Here is a 17,032-nt window from a genome sequence, read left to right as displayed (position 1 = left end):
TCCCTGGTGGTCCAGTGGCTGAGAGGTCACCTGCCAAGGCAGGGCACACGTGTTTGATCCTTGGTCCAGGAAGATTCCACATGTTGTAGGGCAACTAGACTAGTGCCTCACAGCTACTGAAGCCCGTGTGCCTAGAGGCTGTGCTCCACAATAAGAGAAGCCTTCACAATGAGAAGCTGGTGTTTGCAGCAATGAAGATATAGCACAGCCAAAAAAATTTTTTTAAATGTTGTAAAAAAAAAAAAAAACACACACACAAAACTTCAACAAGTTAAAACTAATGGCTCAATTTTCATTATCAATTCAGAAACAACACTTACCTTTTTATACTGTCTTAATAATACTATGCAAACGTACTCCAGAAGTTGTTCGGAAAAACTAGTAAACAAATATTTGAGAAGACAAATCTGCCATGTTCTGTGGACTTTTGTTATCTTCATTTGTCATTTTCCAAATGTGAAGTCTAGATGGATGCTAGTCTCTCTTCTTTTGGACCACACAATCATCCAAATTTCCTATAGATTTACTTTAACCACTTTAAATCAAAGCTTTCTAACTTTAGCACTACTAACATTGTGGGTTAGCTGTTCTGTGCACTATAAAACATTTAGCAGCATTTCTGGGCCTAAACCCATGAATTCGTCAGTAGGTGACTTTTCTGGAGGCCCAGTGGTTAAGAATCCACCTTCCAGTGCAGGGGACATGGTTCAATCCCTGGTCACAGAACTAATATCCCACATGTCAAGGAGCAACTAAGCCTGTGCACCAACTACTGAGACCTCGAGCTCTAGAGACTGTGCACCACAACCTGAGAGAAGCCCATGTGCTGTAGCTAAGGCCTGAGGCTGACATATATATATATATATATAAATGTCATTAACATCTAGCCACCAGCTGCAACACCAAAAATGTCTCTAGAAATTGTCACATGCCCCTGGGGTACAGAATCATCCCTATTAAGAACCACAGTTCTAAAGAATCTAAAGATTCTTAAAACATACAGTTAAGATTCTTTCTTTTCCACATGAATCCTAAAATGATAGTCCAGAATTAGCTCTCAAGTTTGCGTGCAATGGAATTAGAATCCCCTGGAGAACTTTTTAAAACACAGACTGCTTTACATGCCAGGAGTTTCTGATTCAGTAGACCTGGGGTAGGGCCCAAGATTTTGTTTCTCTCACAAACTTCCAGGTGATGTTGATGGTCTGAAGACCCTGTTTTGAAAATAGCTGGTCTATAAATAATAATGTCAAGGTCCTGGGCCCAAATCAAATTTAATATGTATAGAAAGTGAAAGTGAAGTCGCTCAGCTGTACCCGACTCTTTATGACCCCATGGACAGTAGCCTGCACCAATCTCCTCCATCCACGGGATTTTCCAGGCAAGAGTACTGGAGAGGGTTGCCATTTCCTTCTCCAGGGAATAGAAGGAATCTTCCCGACCCAGGGATCAAACCCAGGTCTCCTGCATTGTAGGCAGACGCTTTACCATCTGAGCCACCAGGGAATATGAGCCACCACTAACTAGATGAAAGAAAACTCTTATCAACATCTCTAATATGCAGTAACAACAGTACCTAACCAGTTTCCCATAATACTATCTAGTCTCAACTTAATAAATCTCTCAATCTTATTCAGTATTTCGAGCTTAAGGCTCAACTGAATGAATGGGAAATACCAATATTTGTCTGTGTAAGTGTCTCCTCTTAGAGATTCCTTGTTAACGTCTTCATCATATATTTTCTTCTGGCTGTGTTAATCCTTCACATTTGACATCCTATCACTCCATGGCTTTCTGAAAGTATTTATCCACAGCAACACTACCTCCCATCCTAATATTTATTCTCTGTTTACCATATCCTAGATACCAATTTTCTCAAGGTCATAATTCATTGAGGTTAACACTTTTCTCTTTTCAAACACAGCATATATACAAAGCATCTTCATTTGATTTTCTGTGCATCCCCCCACATCTGTTTAGCAAGAAAGAGTGGTTAATTTACTTTCTTAAGAAAACTGAAACTGTGGATTATCTTTAACAAGAATTTTATCAAGCACTCACAGGTACGGTAAAAGTTGCTGTTATTTCAGTTAAAGCTCTATCATCATCATCATCATCATCATCAGTCTCTACCTCTACCTTGAAGTCCAACTTTCTTTTTTTGATGCCTTATTTATTTATAGTATCTACTTAAATGTAACAGATGGACAGACAGACAACAGACAGACAGACAAAGGTGATCTGAAACGCACTTGCATAGTTGTTGAGATCAAACTGTGACAGCGCATCCACTTTCTCTTTGGGTTTTTTAGGGCCTGGTTTGGGGTCTTCTCTTTTTTTCCCAGTAGAATCTTTGGAGTTCTTTTGTCCTGTACCATTAGGTGTTCCTTCTTGATGGTGTGCAGAGCTGCCATTGACAGGATCAGCACCACTGGTGCCTGCCGACTGGTCATCAAATGGCCTACAAAATAATCATCTGAGATTTTATTACTAGCTCCACATGTGTGTATGGTGTGTGGCTTAGCTGCTCAGTCATAACCGACTCTTTTTTGACTCCACAGACCGTAGCCCGCCAGGCTCACCTGTCCATGGAATTTTCCAGGCAAGAATACTGGAGTGGGTTGCCATTTTCTACTTCCCAAACCAGGGATCAAACCTGTGTCTCTTGCATCTCCTGCACTGGCAGGTGAATTCTTTACCACTGAACAACCTGGGAAGCCCACTGTCATCATATCCTTGATCAAAAGAAAAATGCCCTTAGTGGCAGTTTCTAAAGTTCAGTCTAAGAAGAAATAACAGTGGGATAGAAATGCCTCAGTGATTTTTGTTGGGTACAACTTTTCTAAGATGGAGCTTCCCAATAAAGGAAATAAGACTAGCTCCTCAGAGTTCTTTCCAGAAATTAAATTCTAGAATTCTAATTATTCCCTGAAGGTTCTTACTGTGTCTATTCTTATTGTGTTCATTATGTTTATAAATGAGCTAATCGACATTGTTCATAGCAGAAAATTTCTGTGAGCTAAGCTAGTCCAAAGTATTCAATGGTGGATCTTCTCCACAAGAGGGAGGTATATGAAAAAAAAACAGTGTAAAGAATTCTATGCTTACAAGTCTTTGTTTTAAAAGTTCAATCAGATTTATACATATACATACATATATATAAACATTTTAAAAACCAGTTTTAATATGGAAACCAATCCACTTCACAAACCAAAAGTATTTCTATAGGGTTTTTTCCTGTTAACAAATTCTTTTCTTGGGTTCATTTTATAAAAACTTCAAGAACATACACCATGAAAAATGGGCTTATCAATTCACTTTCAGCTCAATCTATAGTATTACTCAAGATAAAAGCTTATCAAGAGCCTGAAAAAAACCATGATCTCAAACATGTGAGCTATGAATTCATTTCTTCTAAATGTGACACTTAGAAAACATTAATCTATAGCCTGTAACTGCTATGTCTGCAGGTTCAGGTTGCTACCATCTATATGGTACAAAAGACTTGCTAAAGTAGCTGAAACCTTGAGTATTACTACTTGAAATTTGAATAGCTTGGTTATAGTCAACAACTACATTGTTAATGTAACTATACATATTATCCTATTCTTTTGACTTTTAAAGAGAGGTTTAAATTCTGTGATAAACTGGTACTCAATAAACACAACTGGTAGTATTACTTTCCTGGAACTTTTTCTAAATTATCAGGAAGTGAAAATATTTTTTTACTGACTGATATAGTAACCTGACATGCTAAGTGTATCTAACCAGTACAGATTAAGATAATATTTTGTCTGAATAAATTTCTTATCAGCTCAGGCAGCAAATCTGGGAATTTGTTTTTTTTTTTTTAAAAAAGGGCACACCATAATAATAGTTGCTGACTATATACCAGGTGTTATACTGTTTTGTAAATATCATGTCACTGAATCTTCACACATTTTTAAAGTTCTACTGCTTTCTCCTCATTTTACTGGTGAGGAAGCAGAGAATTTATACAAATAGAAGTACCAGAGCCTAGATTTAAAACTAGAAATAATGCTACTTTATAATTTTTTTAGTACTAAAAAATAATTTACTATAACCAACATTTTAATATTTAAAAAGAACAGACCAAATTTAGCACAGTTGAGAAAAATTCTTTTAAAAAACACCAATGTCATGCTATTTGTTACTGGTGGCCCTGGTGGTGGGGCAGTTTCTAGGCCTCTCTGTAAGCTAGATGGTTTACTGTAGGTTTGCAACTTGGGGGGGAATATAATGTATCCTTAAGTTTCAACATTCACTCTCTAGAAACCAGTACAGAGGTACTGAATATGATTAAGTTCCAGAGGACACCTGTGAGCCCCACAGTTTTCCAGAGAGAAATCAAGAAAGGCAGGCTACTCATCATCAGTAAGATGATCTACCAAATGGAAGATATTGCATACGTCCTGTCCTCGGGTGTGTTGATTTTCCCAAAGCTACAAATTTTTAACAGGACTCTTTTAGGAGATGTACATGAACTTCCAGATGTTCAAGCTGGTTTTAGAAAAGGCAGAGGAACCAGAGATCAAATTGCCAACATCCAGTGGATCATCAAAAAAACAAGAGTTCCAGAAAAACATCTACTTCTGCTTTATTGACTATGCCAAAGCCTTTGACTGTGTGGATCACAATAAACTGTGGAAAATTCTGAACGAGATGGGAATACCAGACCACCTGACCTGCCTCTTGAGAAACCTATATACAAGTCAGGAAGCAACAGTTAGAACTGGACATGGAACAACAGACTGGTTCCAAATAGGAAAAGGAGTGCATCAAGGCTGTATATTGTCACCCTGTTTATTTAACTTCTATGCAGAGTACATCATGTGAAACACTGGACTGGAAGAAGCACAAGCTGGAATCAAGATTGCCAGGAGAAATATCAATAACCTCAGATATGCAGATGACACCACCCTTATGGCAGAAAGTGAAGAGAAACTAAAAAGCCTCTTGATGAAAGTGAAAGAGAAGAGTGAAAAAGTTGGCTTAAAGCTCAACATTCAGAAAACAAAGATCATAGCATCTGGTCCCATCACTTCATGGGAAATAGATGGGGAAACAGTGGAAACAGTGTCAGAATTTATTCTTGGGGGCTCCAAAATCACTGCAGATGGTGACTGCAGCCATGAAATTAAAAGATGCTTACTCCTTGGAAGGAAAGTTATGACCAACCTAGATAGCATATTCAAAAGCAGAGACACTACTTTGTCAACAAAGGTCCATCTAGTCAAGGCTATGGTTTTTCCAGTGGTCATGTATGGATGTGAGAGTTGGACTGTGAAGAAAGCTGAGCACCAAAGAATTGATGCTTTTGAACTGTGGTGCTGGAGAAGACTCTTGAGAGTCCCTTGGACTGCAGGGAGATCCAACCAGTCCATTCTAAAGGCGATCAGTCCTGGGTGTTCTTTGGAAGGAATGATGCTAAAGCTGAAACTCCAGTATTTTGGCCACCTCGTGCAAAGAGTAGACTCATTGGAAAAGACTCTGATGCTGGGAGGGATTGGGGGAAGGAAGAAAACGGGACGACCGAGGATGAGATGGCTGGATGGCATCACTGACTCGATGGACATGACTTTGAGTGAACTCCAGGAGTTGGTGATGGACAGGGAGGCCTGGCGTGCTGTGATTCATGGGGTCGCAAAGAGTCGGACATGACTGAGCAACTGAACTGAACATAACAATAGGCAAGAACTTTTGTGATCCACTAACCTCTTTCTCAAGCACTCTTACACTTTTAGAATAGGAAAAAAAAAAAAACCTACAGGACAAGAATGTCTTGATTCTCTATAGAGTGGTGCCTTTGCACAGTTCAACCAAGAAGTGTAATTTAAGTTTCTCTAAAGGTGCAGAAGTAGCCATTCGTGGACCCTGCGCTTCCACTGCCAAGTGCCTAGGTTCAATTCCTGGCTGGGGAATTAAGATCCCACAAGCTGAGTAGCACGCCCCACATCCTCCCCCGTCAAAAGATGCAAAAGTAATTATATGTAACATAAAATACTCACCCTCGCTTTCCACTTTTTGATGGTGGGCCACTTCTCCTTTCATTCCTAGGACCTGAGAAATTCCTTCCGGATTTGGGTGGACCATTGTTACTACGCCGATTCTGGCGATCTATGCCAGGTCGCTGACTAGAAAAACTTCTCTTTGCTATTTCCCTCTTTGGAGGTACAACATTCTCTCCCGTCTTTACCACCACTTGCGCATTCAAATCAGCATTTTTTTTTTCGTCCCTCTCACGCCTCTCATTGAAATCACTGCTTTCAGAGGCTGTTTCCCATTCTTCATTTGCCTGATCTGAAGAGTTCTGGTTAGATAAGTCTGGTGTCTTATTCCCAGAAATATCTCCAGCAGCATTAACTGGTTCCTGAACCATGTTATTAACTGTGCCATTTGTGGGCACTGCCACCTCATTGGTTTTTGAAGCAGCCTCCCTCTCCCTTAGTCGTCTAAATCGGGGAGGTTTATCTTGCCTTGGTGGTCGCGTAGGACGCTGCCTTCGGGGCCTCTCTCTAGCTGGGTCAAATTTTCGTTCAAATTTTGGAGGCCGTTTATCTGCTGGGATAGGGATAAACTGCTCATGTCTCCTTGGTGGCTCCCCACTGTCTGGTTTAGGAGCTTCTGTCTGCCTTGGGTTCCACTGATTATCCCGATAAGCAGGTCTTCGTAAGGTAGAAGGGCGTGATGGGCGACCTCCAGGATCTCTTCCACCACGTCTGAATGTTCCCCCTCTGCCTCGCCTTGTAGGCTCTCCTTTAGGAAGGAAGCCTGGTTTAGGTTTATCATCATCCCTTACAAAAGGTTTTTCTAGAGGTCTACCATCTATTCGGACGTGATTTTCAGGCTTGAAAGAAGACTGTGGCTTTCCCGGCTTTCTGCTCTCAGGCCGCTCCTCTCTTTTGGGGAGCTTACTCTTGCTCAAGCTATCCCTGTCACTCGCGCTCTCATGAATTTCACTGTCTGTGTCAGTCTCTGAACCTCGCTGCCGTCTTCTTTTGGGAACAACTTCAAAGTCCGAGCTCTCGCTTCGTGTTTCACTTTCTTCTCGCTGCCTGAGGGGCCCTGGGGCCACGTGCTCTGCTCGTGGCTTGCTGTCTCTGTACTGAGGATAATCTCGAGAGTGCCCTCTGCCACCCCTGCCACGTCCTCCGTAAGAGCCTCTGTAGCTTCGCCCTCTGGAGTAATATTCACCTCGGCCTCGACCTCTGTATCCCTGATCTGGAAACCAATCTCTATCTCTAGCTTCTTTCCAGTAGGTCCTAGGGGGTACAGTGGATTCTTTTTTAGCTGCTGGTCTTGAATCTGGTCGAGTCCTCTCTGTAACAAGGTCTTTGCTGATGACTTTCTCAGGCTGCTTTTCTTCCTTGACTGTTGGTGCTGTGACAGTTTGTTGGTTTACGGTTTTGACTGCAGGCTCTACCTCAACACTACTTACAGATTCCAAAGGCTTCTCAGTATCTTGAGGTGGCTTTTGTACCAAAGTTGAAGGCGAAGTTTCTACTGAAGGAAGTTTCTCTGGTTCTGGTTGAGGTTGTGGTGGAACCGACTGTGGCTGAACTGGTGCTGCAGGTGGTGCGGGTGGTAGAGGAAGAGCTTCTTTCTTTTCTGTCTTTTCAGGTTTCACCACTTTTTCAGTGACCTTTTCTCCTTTTTCTCCCTTTTCTCCTTCTTTCTCCTTTCTTTGCTCCCGTTCTTCTTTCATATCTCTAAGTATAGGTTTTTTAATAGGACCTGATCTTCTCACAGGCCTGTCGTTACCGTCTTCTCTTCTGTTGGAACTAGGCCTTGGGCCCCAACGAGTTTCCGATTTAGATTTATACAATTTCTCAGGTTTTGGTCCATCAGAAGATCGGATAAAGCCCTCTTTCTTTGTTTTTTCCTCCGGCCTTTCTGCTGGTTCTTTTGAATCAATACCTCTGCTAGTTACTTTAGGAATGCTTGCAGATGGCTCATTCCTCAGCTCCTCTGATTTTTGAGTATGGTTAGATCCATGGCAAACACTTCTTTTCCGGGCAGGCTGACTTTCTCCAGCTGAAATTCGCTCTTCTTGAGGAGTGGCTATAGTCTTTTGATCAGGTACATCAAAACAAGTAGACTGACTATTTGTGTCAGTATGACGAGGTCTAATGTCTTCCACTGATCTACTTAAAAACTTCTGTACGTCTGTCTCACTTGATTCTCTAACAAAGTCTGGTTTTGGATGAGCCTCTAACTGACCATGTTCTACAGGATAAGCAGCAGTTATCTGTTCCTGATCCAATGGAGCTTCAGGCCTACAATAATGAGAATTCAAAGAAATAATAGCCATCACAGCAAAAAACCTTTTCCACATGTACATGTACAGCAAAATAATCCCTTGAATTTAAAAACGAAAAATGGGTCCTAATCATAAAGAATCTTATGTCTCTACAAAAAGTTCAGTGCAACATTATTCGTAAGAGCCAAGAGATCGAAACAACCTAAATGTCTACTGCAGATGAATGGGTTAAGAACATGTATATGCATACAAACAGCATGTTGTTTAAAGAAAGAAAATCCTGCTATATGCTACATCATAGATGAGAAGATTACACTAAGTGAAATAAACTAGTCACAGAGGAACAACTACTGTATGATCACACTTATATAAACTATTAATATAATAAAACTAGTCCATAACGAAGTAATTACCAGGGACTAGGAGGAAATGAGTTGTGATTAAATGGGTAAAAAATTTTGGTTGTGCAAGATGAAAAAATTAGAGATCTGTTATACGATGTTATGCTTACAGTTATCAACATTGTACTATATATTTAAAAATTTGACAGGAAGGTAGATAGTGTGTTATGTTCCTATTCTCCTCAATTAAAAAGAAATGAAACTCAGTCTTTAAGAAAAAGAAGTTTAGACCATGCTTATGTGAAAGTTTTATCTATCAAAACTGGTAATTTTCACTTATAACCAGAGTACACTAGAGTAGGTCCATCTTTCCCAATGAATCAGAATTTTAAAACATCATAAAACAAATTCCTTGAAAAAGCAAAAGCTCTAACTTATCATTAGAAATTAATGAAGATCACCAATTGTCTGATACTTCAAAGTAACTGTAAATTAGTGTTTATCCTTAACTTGACCTCAGAAAATTTCCATAAGATATTGATAATTAAATGTCTAACATTTCTAAATAAGTGGAAGAATTATATCAACACATTAGCCAGACTATATGTCAAGTACAGGAGAATCTTGACAATTTTGACAGCTACCACTAAATTTTAGTATTTAAATAAACGTACAGAAAGAACTATGTTACAAAATGCCCTAATCAATCAATACTAAATGCTGGGAAAAGGAAAATACATCCTAGAATGAAATAAGGTATATTAAATGGGAGAAAATCAGATCTGTGGCTCAGTCCTAAGTCAGAATGATCTCCAGGGAGACTACAGTTTTCATTTCCCCACAATATTCTATTGGCTTGCTAATGACTTTAATAATTACCTTACATCCTCAGGTTCTTCTGTTGCTTTGGGAGTGGTGGCCTGCTGAGGCTCAGTATGAGGATAAGGATCTGACCCCCACATCATTCGAGGCTCAGAGAGCGAAATCGCATGATCTCTTGCTGAGCGAGCCAGATGCTCAAATGACTCAGAATTGTTTGGTGACCCTTCCATCTGATCTCGTCTCATTAATGGCTTAGGAGGAATCATTCCTACACAAAAGATCAGAAAAAGATGGGGGTGTGGGGAGAAAACAAAGGAAACAGAATCATTATAGACACAGTATCCAGGTTAATACTTAATTACTATTTGGACATCTCTATATTTAAAGAAATACTTCTGGCAAGTAAAACTGATTAACTCAAAAAATCATCAGTGAAAATTGAATTTTTCTGTGAATGAGATTTTTATTGTTGCTGTTAAATAAACAGATTTAAAAATCCAGGAAGCAACACAAGCAAAACCATAAGAACAGTCTATTTTACTTTAAAGGAAAGAAAAGGTAATGCCTATAAAAATCAGATAACAAGTACCATGACTCTGTGCATGTTAAACATTTTGAGAATTATACCAAGTGATGAATTTTCAGAAAAACATTTTCCATAGAAAATTCTATTAATTTAATTAGTTGATCAGTATGCCATACATTATGTCTCTTAAATTTAAAGTTTTCATATATGATAATATACATGTTTCAATGCTATTCTATATGAAACAGATCGCCAGTCCAGGTTCAATGCATGAGACAGGGTGCTCAGGGCTGGTGTACTGGGATAACCCAGAGGGATAGGATGGGAAAGGAGGTGGGAGAAGGGTTCAGGATGGGAATCACATGTAAACCCATGGCTGATTCATATCAATGTATGGCAAAAACCACTACAATATTGTTAAGTAATTAGCTTCCAACTAAAATAAATAAATTAAAAAAATTTTCAGTATAAATTTTAAAATCAAGATGTAATTCTTGATCGTATTTTTATCACCTCTAAATTTTCCCCTATACCATCTTAGTACTGGATTATCTGAGTTTATTCTGATAAACACAGCTATTTGTTTTTAGCTAACCTATTAGGAAATTCAGGTGGTAGGCTGAATGACAGAAAAAATAGCTGTAATATATAACATATGGATAAAATTAAATGCTGAAACACCTGAAAGAATGAAAACAATGCAGCAAACAATAGATGTTATAACTAAGACAGTAATTTTCCATCTGAAATTTCTGAAATAATATTCACAAAACAGAAAGTACAGTATTTTGGTCTTACCACACTGTAGGTACAGTAATTGGAATTTAACTACTCTGTGCTCAAAGAAGATACATCATTTTATGACTAAGAAGTCCTATATAAGTTCTTACTAGATTTTAACTCTCAAAGGAAGTAAGATTAAAATTGTGGGGAAAATGAAAAACTCTAAACTTGCACAACTGCAAGTAAGCCAGGAGACAATGCCAATTTCAACTTACCAGGATGAATGGGTGGAATATCCATAGCAGGTCTACCTGATATCATCCGAGGATCCATGTATGACTGCATCATGAGCCACCTTGGATCAAAACCCATGGAAGCCAAATGCTGGGGGTGAGGTTGCATGGGCTGGTAAAGAGGTCTATGTGGTGGTGGAGGGACAGCACTGCTGGATGGCTGAGAAGGAACCGTTTGCGGAAGCACACCTTGCTGTTGCTGCTGCTGCCACTGCTGCTGCTTCATCTGTTCCTGAAAAAATAGGCAGGATCGCACATTTTGAGCCTTTAGTTCCATGTGATAAATCAATACAACCAATCATATTGGAAAACAGGCTTTTTTGAAACCCTGAAGGAAAAGAACTCAAAACACATTTGACAGTGAGAGATGGCAAGACAAGAGAACAAAGGTTCAGTTATGACATTCTGCCTTATACTTCAGCAACTAATCACTCATCAATTACATTGCAAGAAACCATTTCCTAGAAAGGAAGATGAGGCATAAGAAAAAAAGGAACGTATAAAGCCCATATCAGCAAACTTTTACTAATTTAAAAGAAGCAAACTTTTCAGAGGAAATTTGTATGTTTTGGTATTTTGAATTTTATGTTAATTTCTCATACTACTGAACAATAAACCTTTCAAATCACATGTACAAGATAAAATGTTTTTATTGTTACCTGCTGCCGCTGGAATCGTGGTGGTAAAGACTTCTGAAACTGTTTAAAATAGCCAGATAATACAGCAGGCCGAGGCTGAGACCCTGACTCTGGTTCTGTTTCATGTGCTGCCTGCGTGGTCTCCTTTTCACCGCGATTGCTATCTTGTCTAGTGAAAACTGGGTCATCCTCTGTCCAAAGAAAAGGTGAAAGATAATTATACTCATCTCTGACACTTAACATTAATACATGCTGTTCATACTGGAGTGAAATAATCAGACATATTTTAAAAGTTAATGAGGAAGAAAGTATCCTTACTCCAAAACACCATTTTGTACTTTAATATTGGTAACCATCAATGCAATGAGGTAACCTTAGTTTAACAAAACCTCAGATTTTCTCAAAGATGGATTCTTAAGATAGAACTCACATGCCCAGCTGCTTTATCATGCAAAAGTCTGTATTTGATATTTTGTGATAATAAACCATTTCCAACTCTATTTTTCACTGTTTCAATAAATGTTAACACTGCTGTCAACATTTACTTGTGGTTCACTAGCATTCAGATGAAAACAAGAATGGCCTATAAATACTTAAAATAGAACATGTTGGTTTATAAAATTTTTTTGATTAGGGGATTATCTATAGAGAAAACTAATGAATCTAAACTATGATCATTCATTTTAATGATCATAAAACGAATGATCATGACAACCAAATGATCACCAATATCTTTAAATATATAAATCATTGTTCTATGTAAAGGGTATCAATTATGATACACAAAAAGGAGAACGATACACATCCCCTCAACCAAAAAAAGTTCTCATCCCAAAGAAAACCAGAGTTATATTCATTCTAGAAAATGACATTTGTTACAACTACAAAGCCATGTTATGTTATAAATTCTTTTCTCAGAGAATCAGAGGTGAATTTTAAGGGGAAAGCTCATGTAAAGCCAATGTAAAACCATGCAGTAAAGAATCAAAAGTCACACTTTGTATTACATTCAATATTAAGAATGTTTTAAAAATGATAAAATATTAGAGGGAAAAGACAGCCAAGAAGGTGCAACATTTAAAAATGAAATGGGTACACGTTACTGGCAAACTCAGCTAAAGTTAAATTGCCATCAGAGGACATATAAAATGTGAATGAAAATATAAGTGCCACCAAATAATGATCACTAAAAACAAAACCAAAATTAGTTCATGTACAATATATAGTCGCTGTTGACAGTAAATTAATCAGGGTCAATACATGTATTTGCTTGCAAAACTATGACTAAAATGAATTTCCTTATTTCTAATTCATGGTTTTTTCTCATTAACTGCGAATAAAATTCTCTAAGATTGTTCTTTCAGAATTCATCAAAGTATAAAAATATTTTTCATTTCTGTGGTGAGAAATTTTGCTTTACCTTTTTTAAGTGTTTTGAGCTAAGTGCTCAGGATACATAATAAAAGCCTATAACCAACATCAAATTATCTCTAGACTGCTTAATATAAGAAATCTGTGCAATTTGGTAACTCAACAATCTACACGGACTCTATCTTATTTTTTGAAAAAGTTGAGATAAAACACTCTTACTTCTCTTTATAGTGACATTAAGGACCAAATTTGAAGGCAACTTAGAATACAGATTAAAAACTGAAAGGAAAACTTTAAATAGCTTTATAACTTCAAGCAGCATTGTCTTATAGAAACAGCATGGGTTTTACGGTAAAAGAAAATTTCAGTATTTCCGTTAACAGAAATGTACTGAAATAAAACTCTATTTTAAATCACTGTTAACTCTACTAAGACCAAACGTTAAATTTGGAGCACAGTTCTATTAATTAGAGTTTTTGATCCAATTTTTGGAAGAATACATCAGCTGATTATAGCTAGCAAAGAAATAGCTTTTTTGGGGGTGTGTGTGGGGGTGTGGTGCCATACATCAACAGGTATGAACCCATGCCTCCTGTGATGGAAGCACAGAGTATTAACCACTGGACCACCAGGGAAGTCCAGCAAAGTTGTTTGTTTTTTGGGGGGTGGGGGAGGGGAAGCATTCTGGTAAGCATATAGATAACCTATGAAAGCTTTTATATATCCAAGCTGGTAGAGAAACAAATATGAAATTATGAACAGAGCAGTCATTTAATTATGACAATCCAAAATTCCCATTAAGCTCTATTCAACTTAAATTTTAGAGGTATTAACCCGTGTATAAACAAAGGAGATTTCATATAGTTAAATGCTGTGGAATCATAAAAGAGTAAAAGAATCAGCATCTAAGTATGAAGCCAATACTATTTTGCTGACAAAATAGAATTGAAGGTCATCTAACTATATGATATCTACAATAAACTCACTTTAGATCCAAAGATACAAATAAACTGAAAATGAAAACATATTCCATGGAAATAGTAACCAGAAGAGAGCAGGGTGGCTACACTGAGATAAAACTGACTTTAAATCAAAGTTTTACAAGAGACAAAGAAGGTCATTAAATACTAATAAAAGGTTCAATACAGCAAGACACAACATTTATAAACATTTACACATCTAGTAACAGGACCATCAAAAAAACTATGATGCAAAATACTGGGGGATACATACTTGTACATTCAGAGGCTTCAACAGCCCCATCTCAATGATGAGTAGAACAGCCACACAGAAGGAAAAAGGACTTAATAAACCAACTAGACCAACTCTGGACTTCCCTCGTAGCTCAGTTGGTAAAGAATCTGCCTACAATGCAGGAGACCCAGGTTTGATTCCCAGGTCGGGAAGATCCCCTGGAGAAGAAAACAGCAACCCACTCCAGTATTCTTGCCTGGAGAATCCCATGGACAGAGGAGCCTGAGAGGCTACAGTTCCTGGAGTCAAAAGAGTCAGACACGACTTAGTGACTAAACCACCACCAAACCAACTAGATTCACAGACACATACAGAACACTCTACTCAAAAACAGCACATTCTTTTCAAGGACATTTTCAGAACAGACGATGTTAGGACCCAAATTAACTCTCAAAAGAGCTCAAAAGACAGATACAGGAAGTTTTTTCTCTAACCAAGATGGAAAGAAGTTTAAAACCACTAGAGAAGTAAGGAATATTCATAAATTTGTGGAAATTAAATAACTTCCTTCTCCAAGAAATTAAATAACACTCTTAAACAACCAAAAAATTAAAAAAGAAAGTGCAAGGGAAGTTGGAAAATACCTAACAGATGAATGTAAACAAAAACACAACATACAAAAACTTACAGGATACAGGAAAAGTAAAGGGGGGAATTTATAACTATAAATGGTTACATTAAAGAACAGGAAAGCTCTCAAAATCAATAACCTAGAGTTATGACTTAAGGAATGAGAATAAGAACCAAACCCAAGGTACCAGAAGGAAATAAAATTCACAGCAGAGATCAAGAAAATAGAGAACAGAAAAATAGAGAAAAATCAATGAAAACAAAAGTTGGTTCTTTGACAAGCTCTACAAAATTGACAAATATTTAGCTGGGACAGTAAACTAAGGGAAAAAAAGACTCAAATTACTAAAATTAGAAATGAAAATGGGAAATTACTACCAATTATACAGAAATAAAAAGGATTATGAGAGAACTATGAACAACTGTACACCAATGAACTGGATAACCTAGATGAAATGTACAGTCTCCAAAACGAAAACATCTACCAACACTAAAAATCACGAAGAAACATAAAATATGAACAGACTTTTTTAACTAGTCAGGAGATTGACTTGGCAATCAAAAATCTTGCAGCGAAGTCAAGTCCTGGACCTGATGGCTTCACCGATGAATTCCACCAAACATTTAAAAAACTAACATCAATTCTTCTCAAACTTCCAAAAACAGAAGAGGAGGGAACACTTTCTAATTAATTTACAAGACCAGCATCACCATGATACCAAAGCCAAACAAGGACACAAGAAAACTGCAGATAAATACAAATATCTCTTATGAACACTGATGCAAAAATTCTCAATAAAATACTAGAAAATAGAATTTAGCAACATACTGAAAGTATACTAATTACCATTACCAAGTGGGATATATTCCTGGGATGCAAGGATGGTTCAATATATACAAATTGATCAATACACTACACATTGACAGAATGAAAGGAAAATACCATGATCATCAAAATTAAAACAGAAAAGGATTTTTGACAAAATTCAACACATTTTTATGATAAAAATACTCAAACTAGGAATAGAAGGAAACTACTTCAATATAATAAAATCCACTTATCAGCTAACACCACACTCAATGCTGACAGGCTGAGAAGTTTTTCTGCAAGATCAGGAAGAAGACAAGGGTGCCCCCTTTTGCTACTTTTATTCAACTTAGTATTGGACAATTTTGAGGGGTTCAAGACTGCAGTGGAGAAAGTAACTGCAGATGTGGTAGAAACAGCAAGAGAGCTAGAATCTGAAGTGGAGCCAAGATACAGCTGAACTGCTGCAACCTTATGACAAAACTTGAATAGACAGTAAGCTGCTTTCTAATGGATGAACAAAGAAAGTGGTTTTATGAGATGGAATCTACTCCTGGGGATGACTATGAAGACTGTTAAAAAGACAACAAAAGATTTAGATTATTATTACAAAAACTTACTTGGTAAAGCATCAGCAGGGTTTGAGAGGACTGACTCCAATTTTGAAAGATTTTTTGTGGATAAAGTTATGAAACAGCATTGATGTTATAGAGAAATCATTTGTAAAATAAGAGCCAATTGACGCAGCAAACTTCATTGCTATCTTACAGACATTTGCCACAGCAACCACTCCAACCTTCAGCAACCACCACTTGGATCATCAGCAGCATTAACACTGATGCAAGACTCTCCCACACCAGCAAAAAGATCATGACTCACTGAAGGGTTAGTGATGGTTAGCATTTCTAGCAATTAAGTATTATTAAGGTATGCACATACTATATATATACATATATATATATCTAAAGAAAATGCTATTGTACACTTAATAGTCTACAGAATGGTATAAACATAACTTTTATATGCACTGGGAAATCAAAAAATTCACATGACTTGCTTTATTGCTGTGGTCTGGAACAAACCTACAACATCTCTGAGGTATGCCTGACTCAAAAGAAATGAAAGTAGGGTCTCGAGATATCTCTGTACACTCACAGTCACATCAATATTATTCAAAATAGGTAAAACATGGAATCGACCCAAGCATCCATCAACAGATCGGGTAAGCAAAATATGGTGTGTGTGTGCATTTATGTGATGGATTAGTAGACTTAAAAATGGAGGAAATTCTATCCTTTCTTTTTTTCTTTCACTCATGCTACAACTGATGAAACTTAAGGACATTATGATAAACAAAAATGTCAGTCACAGAAAGATAAATACTATATGATTCCACCCACATGAG

At 37.5% G+C, this 17,032-nt stretch overlaps 1 protein-coding gene across 3 annotated transcripts in view; it reads right to left on the bottom strand.

The window, feature by feature from the left end:
- Positions 1-17,032, bottom strand: part of PRRC2C (proline rich coiled-coil 2C) — a 66,998-nt gene that overhangs the window by 33,358 nt on the left and 16,608 nt on the right. For all 3 annotated transcript variants that reach the window (XM_068985844.1, XM_068985846.1, XM_068985845.1), the window contains exons 12-16: positions 11,646-11,815; positions 10,969-11,218; positions 9,502-9,712; positions 6,030-8,297; positions 2,253-2,461 (exon numbers count right to left, since the gene is read on the bottom strand). In XM_068985844.1, coding sequence (XP_068841945.1) covers positions 2,253-2,461; positions 6,030-8,297; positions 9,502-9,712; positions 10,969-11,218; positions 11,646-11,815 — 3,108 coding nt within the window. The remainder of the gene's footprint in view (positions 1-2,252; positions 2,462-6,029; positions 8,298-9,501; positions 9,713-10,968; positions 11,219-11,645; positions 11,816-17,032) is intronic.

Source organism: Capricornis sumatraensis, chromosome 14 (assembly GCF_032405125.1).
Source record: "Capricornis sumatraensis isolate serow.1 chromosome 14, serow.2, whole genome shotgun sequence".
Classification (NCBI taxonomy): domain Eukaryota; kingdom Metazoa; phylum Chordata; class Mammalia; order Artiodactyla; family Bovidae; genus Capricornis; species Capricornis sumatraensis.
This window is presented reverse-complemented; position numbering and strand designations above follow the sequence as displayed.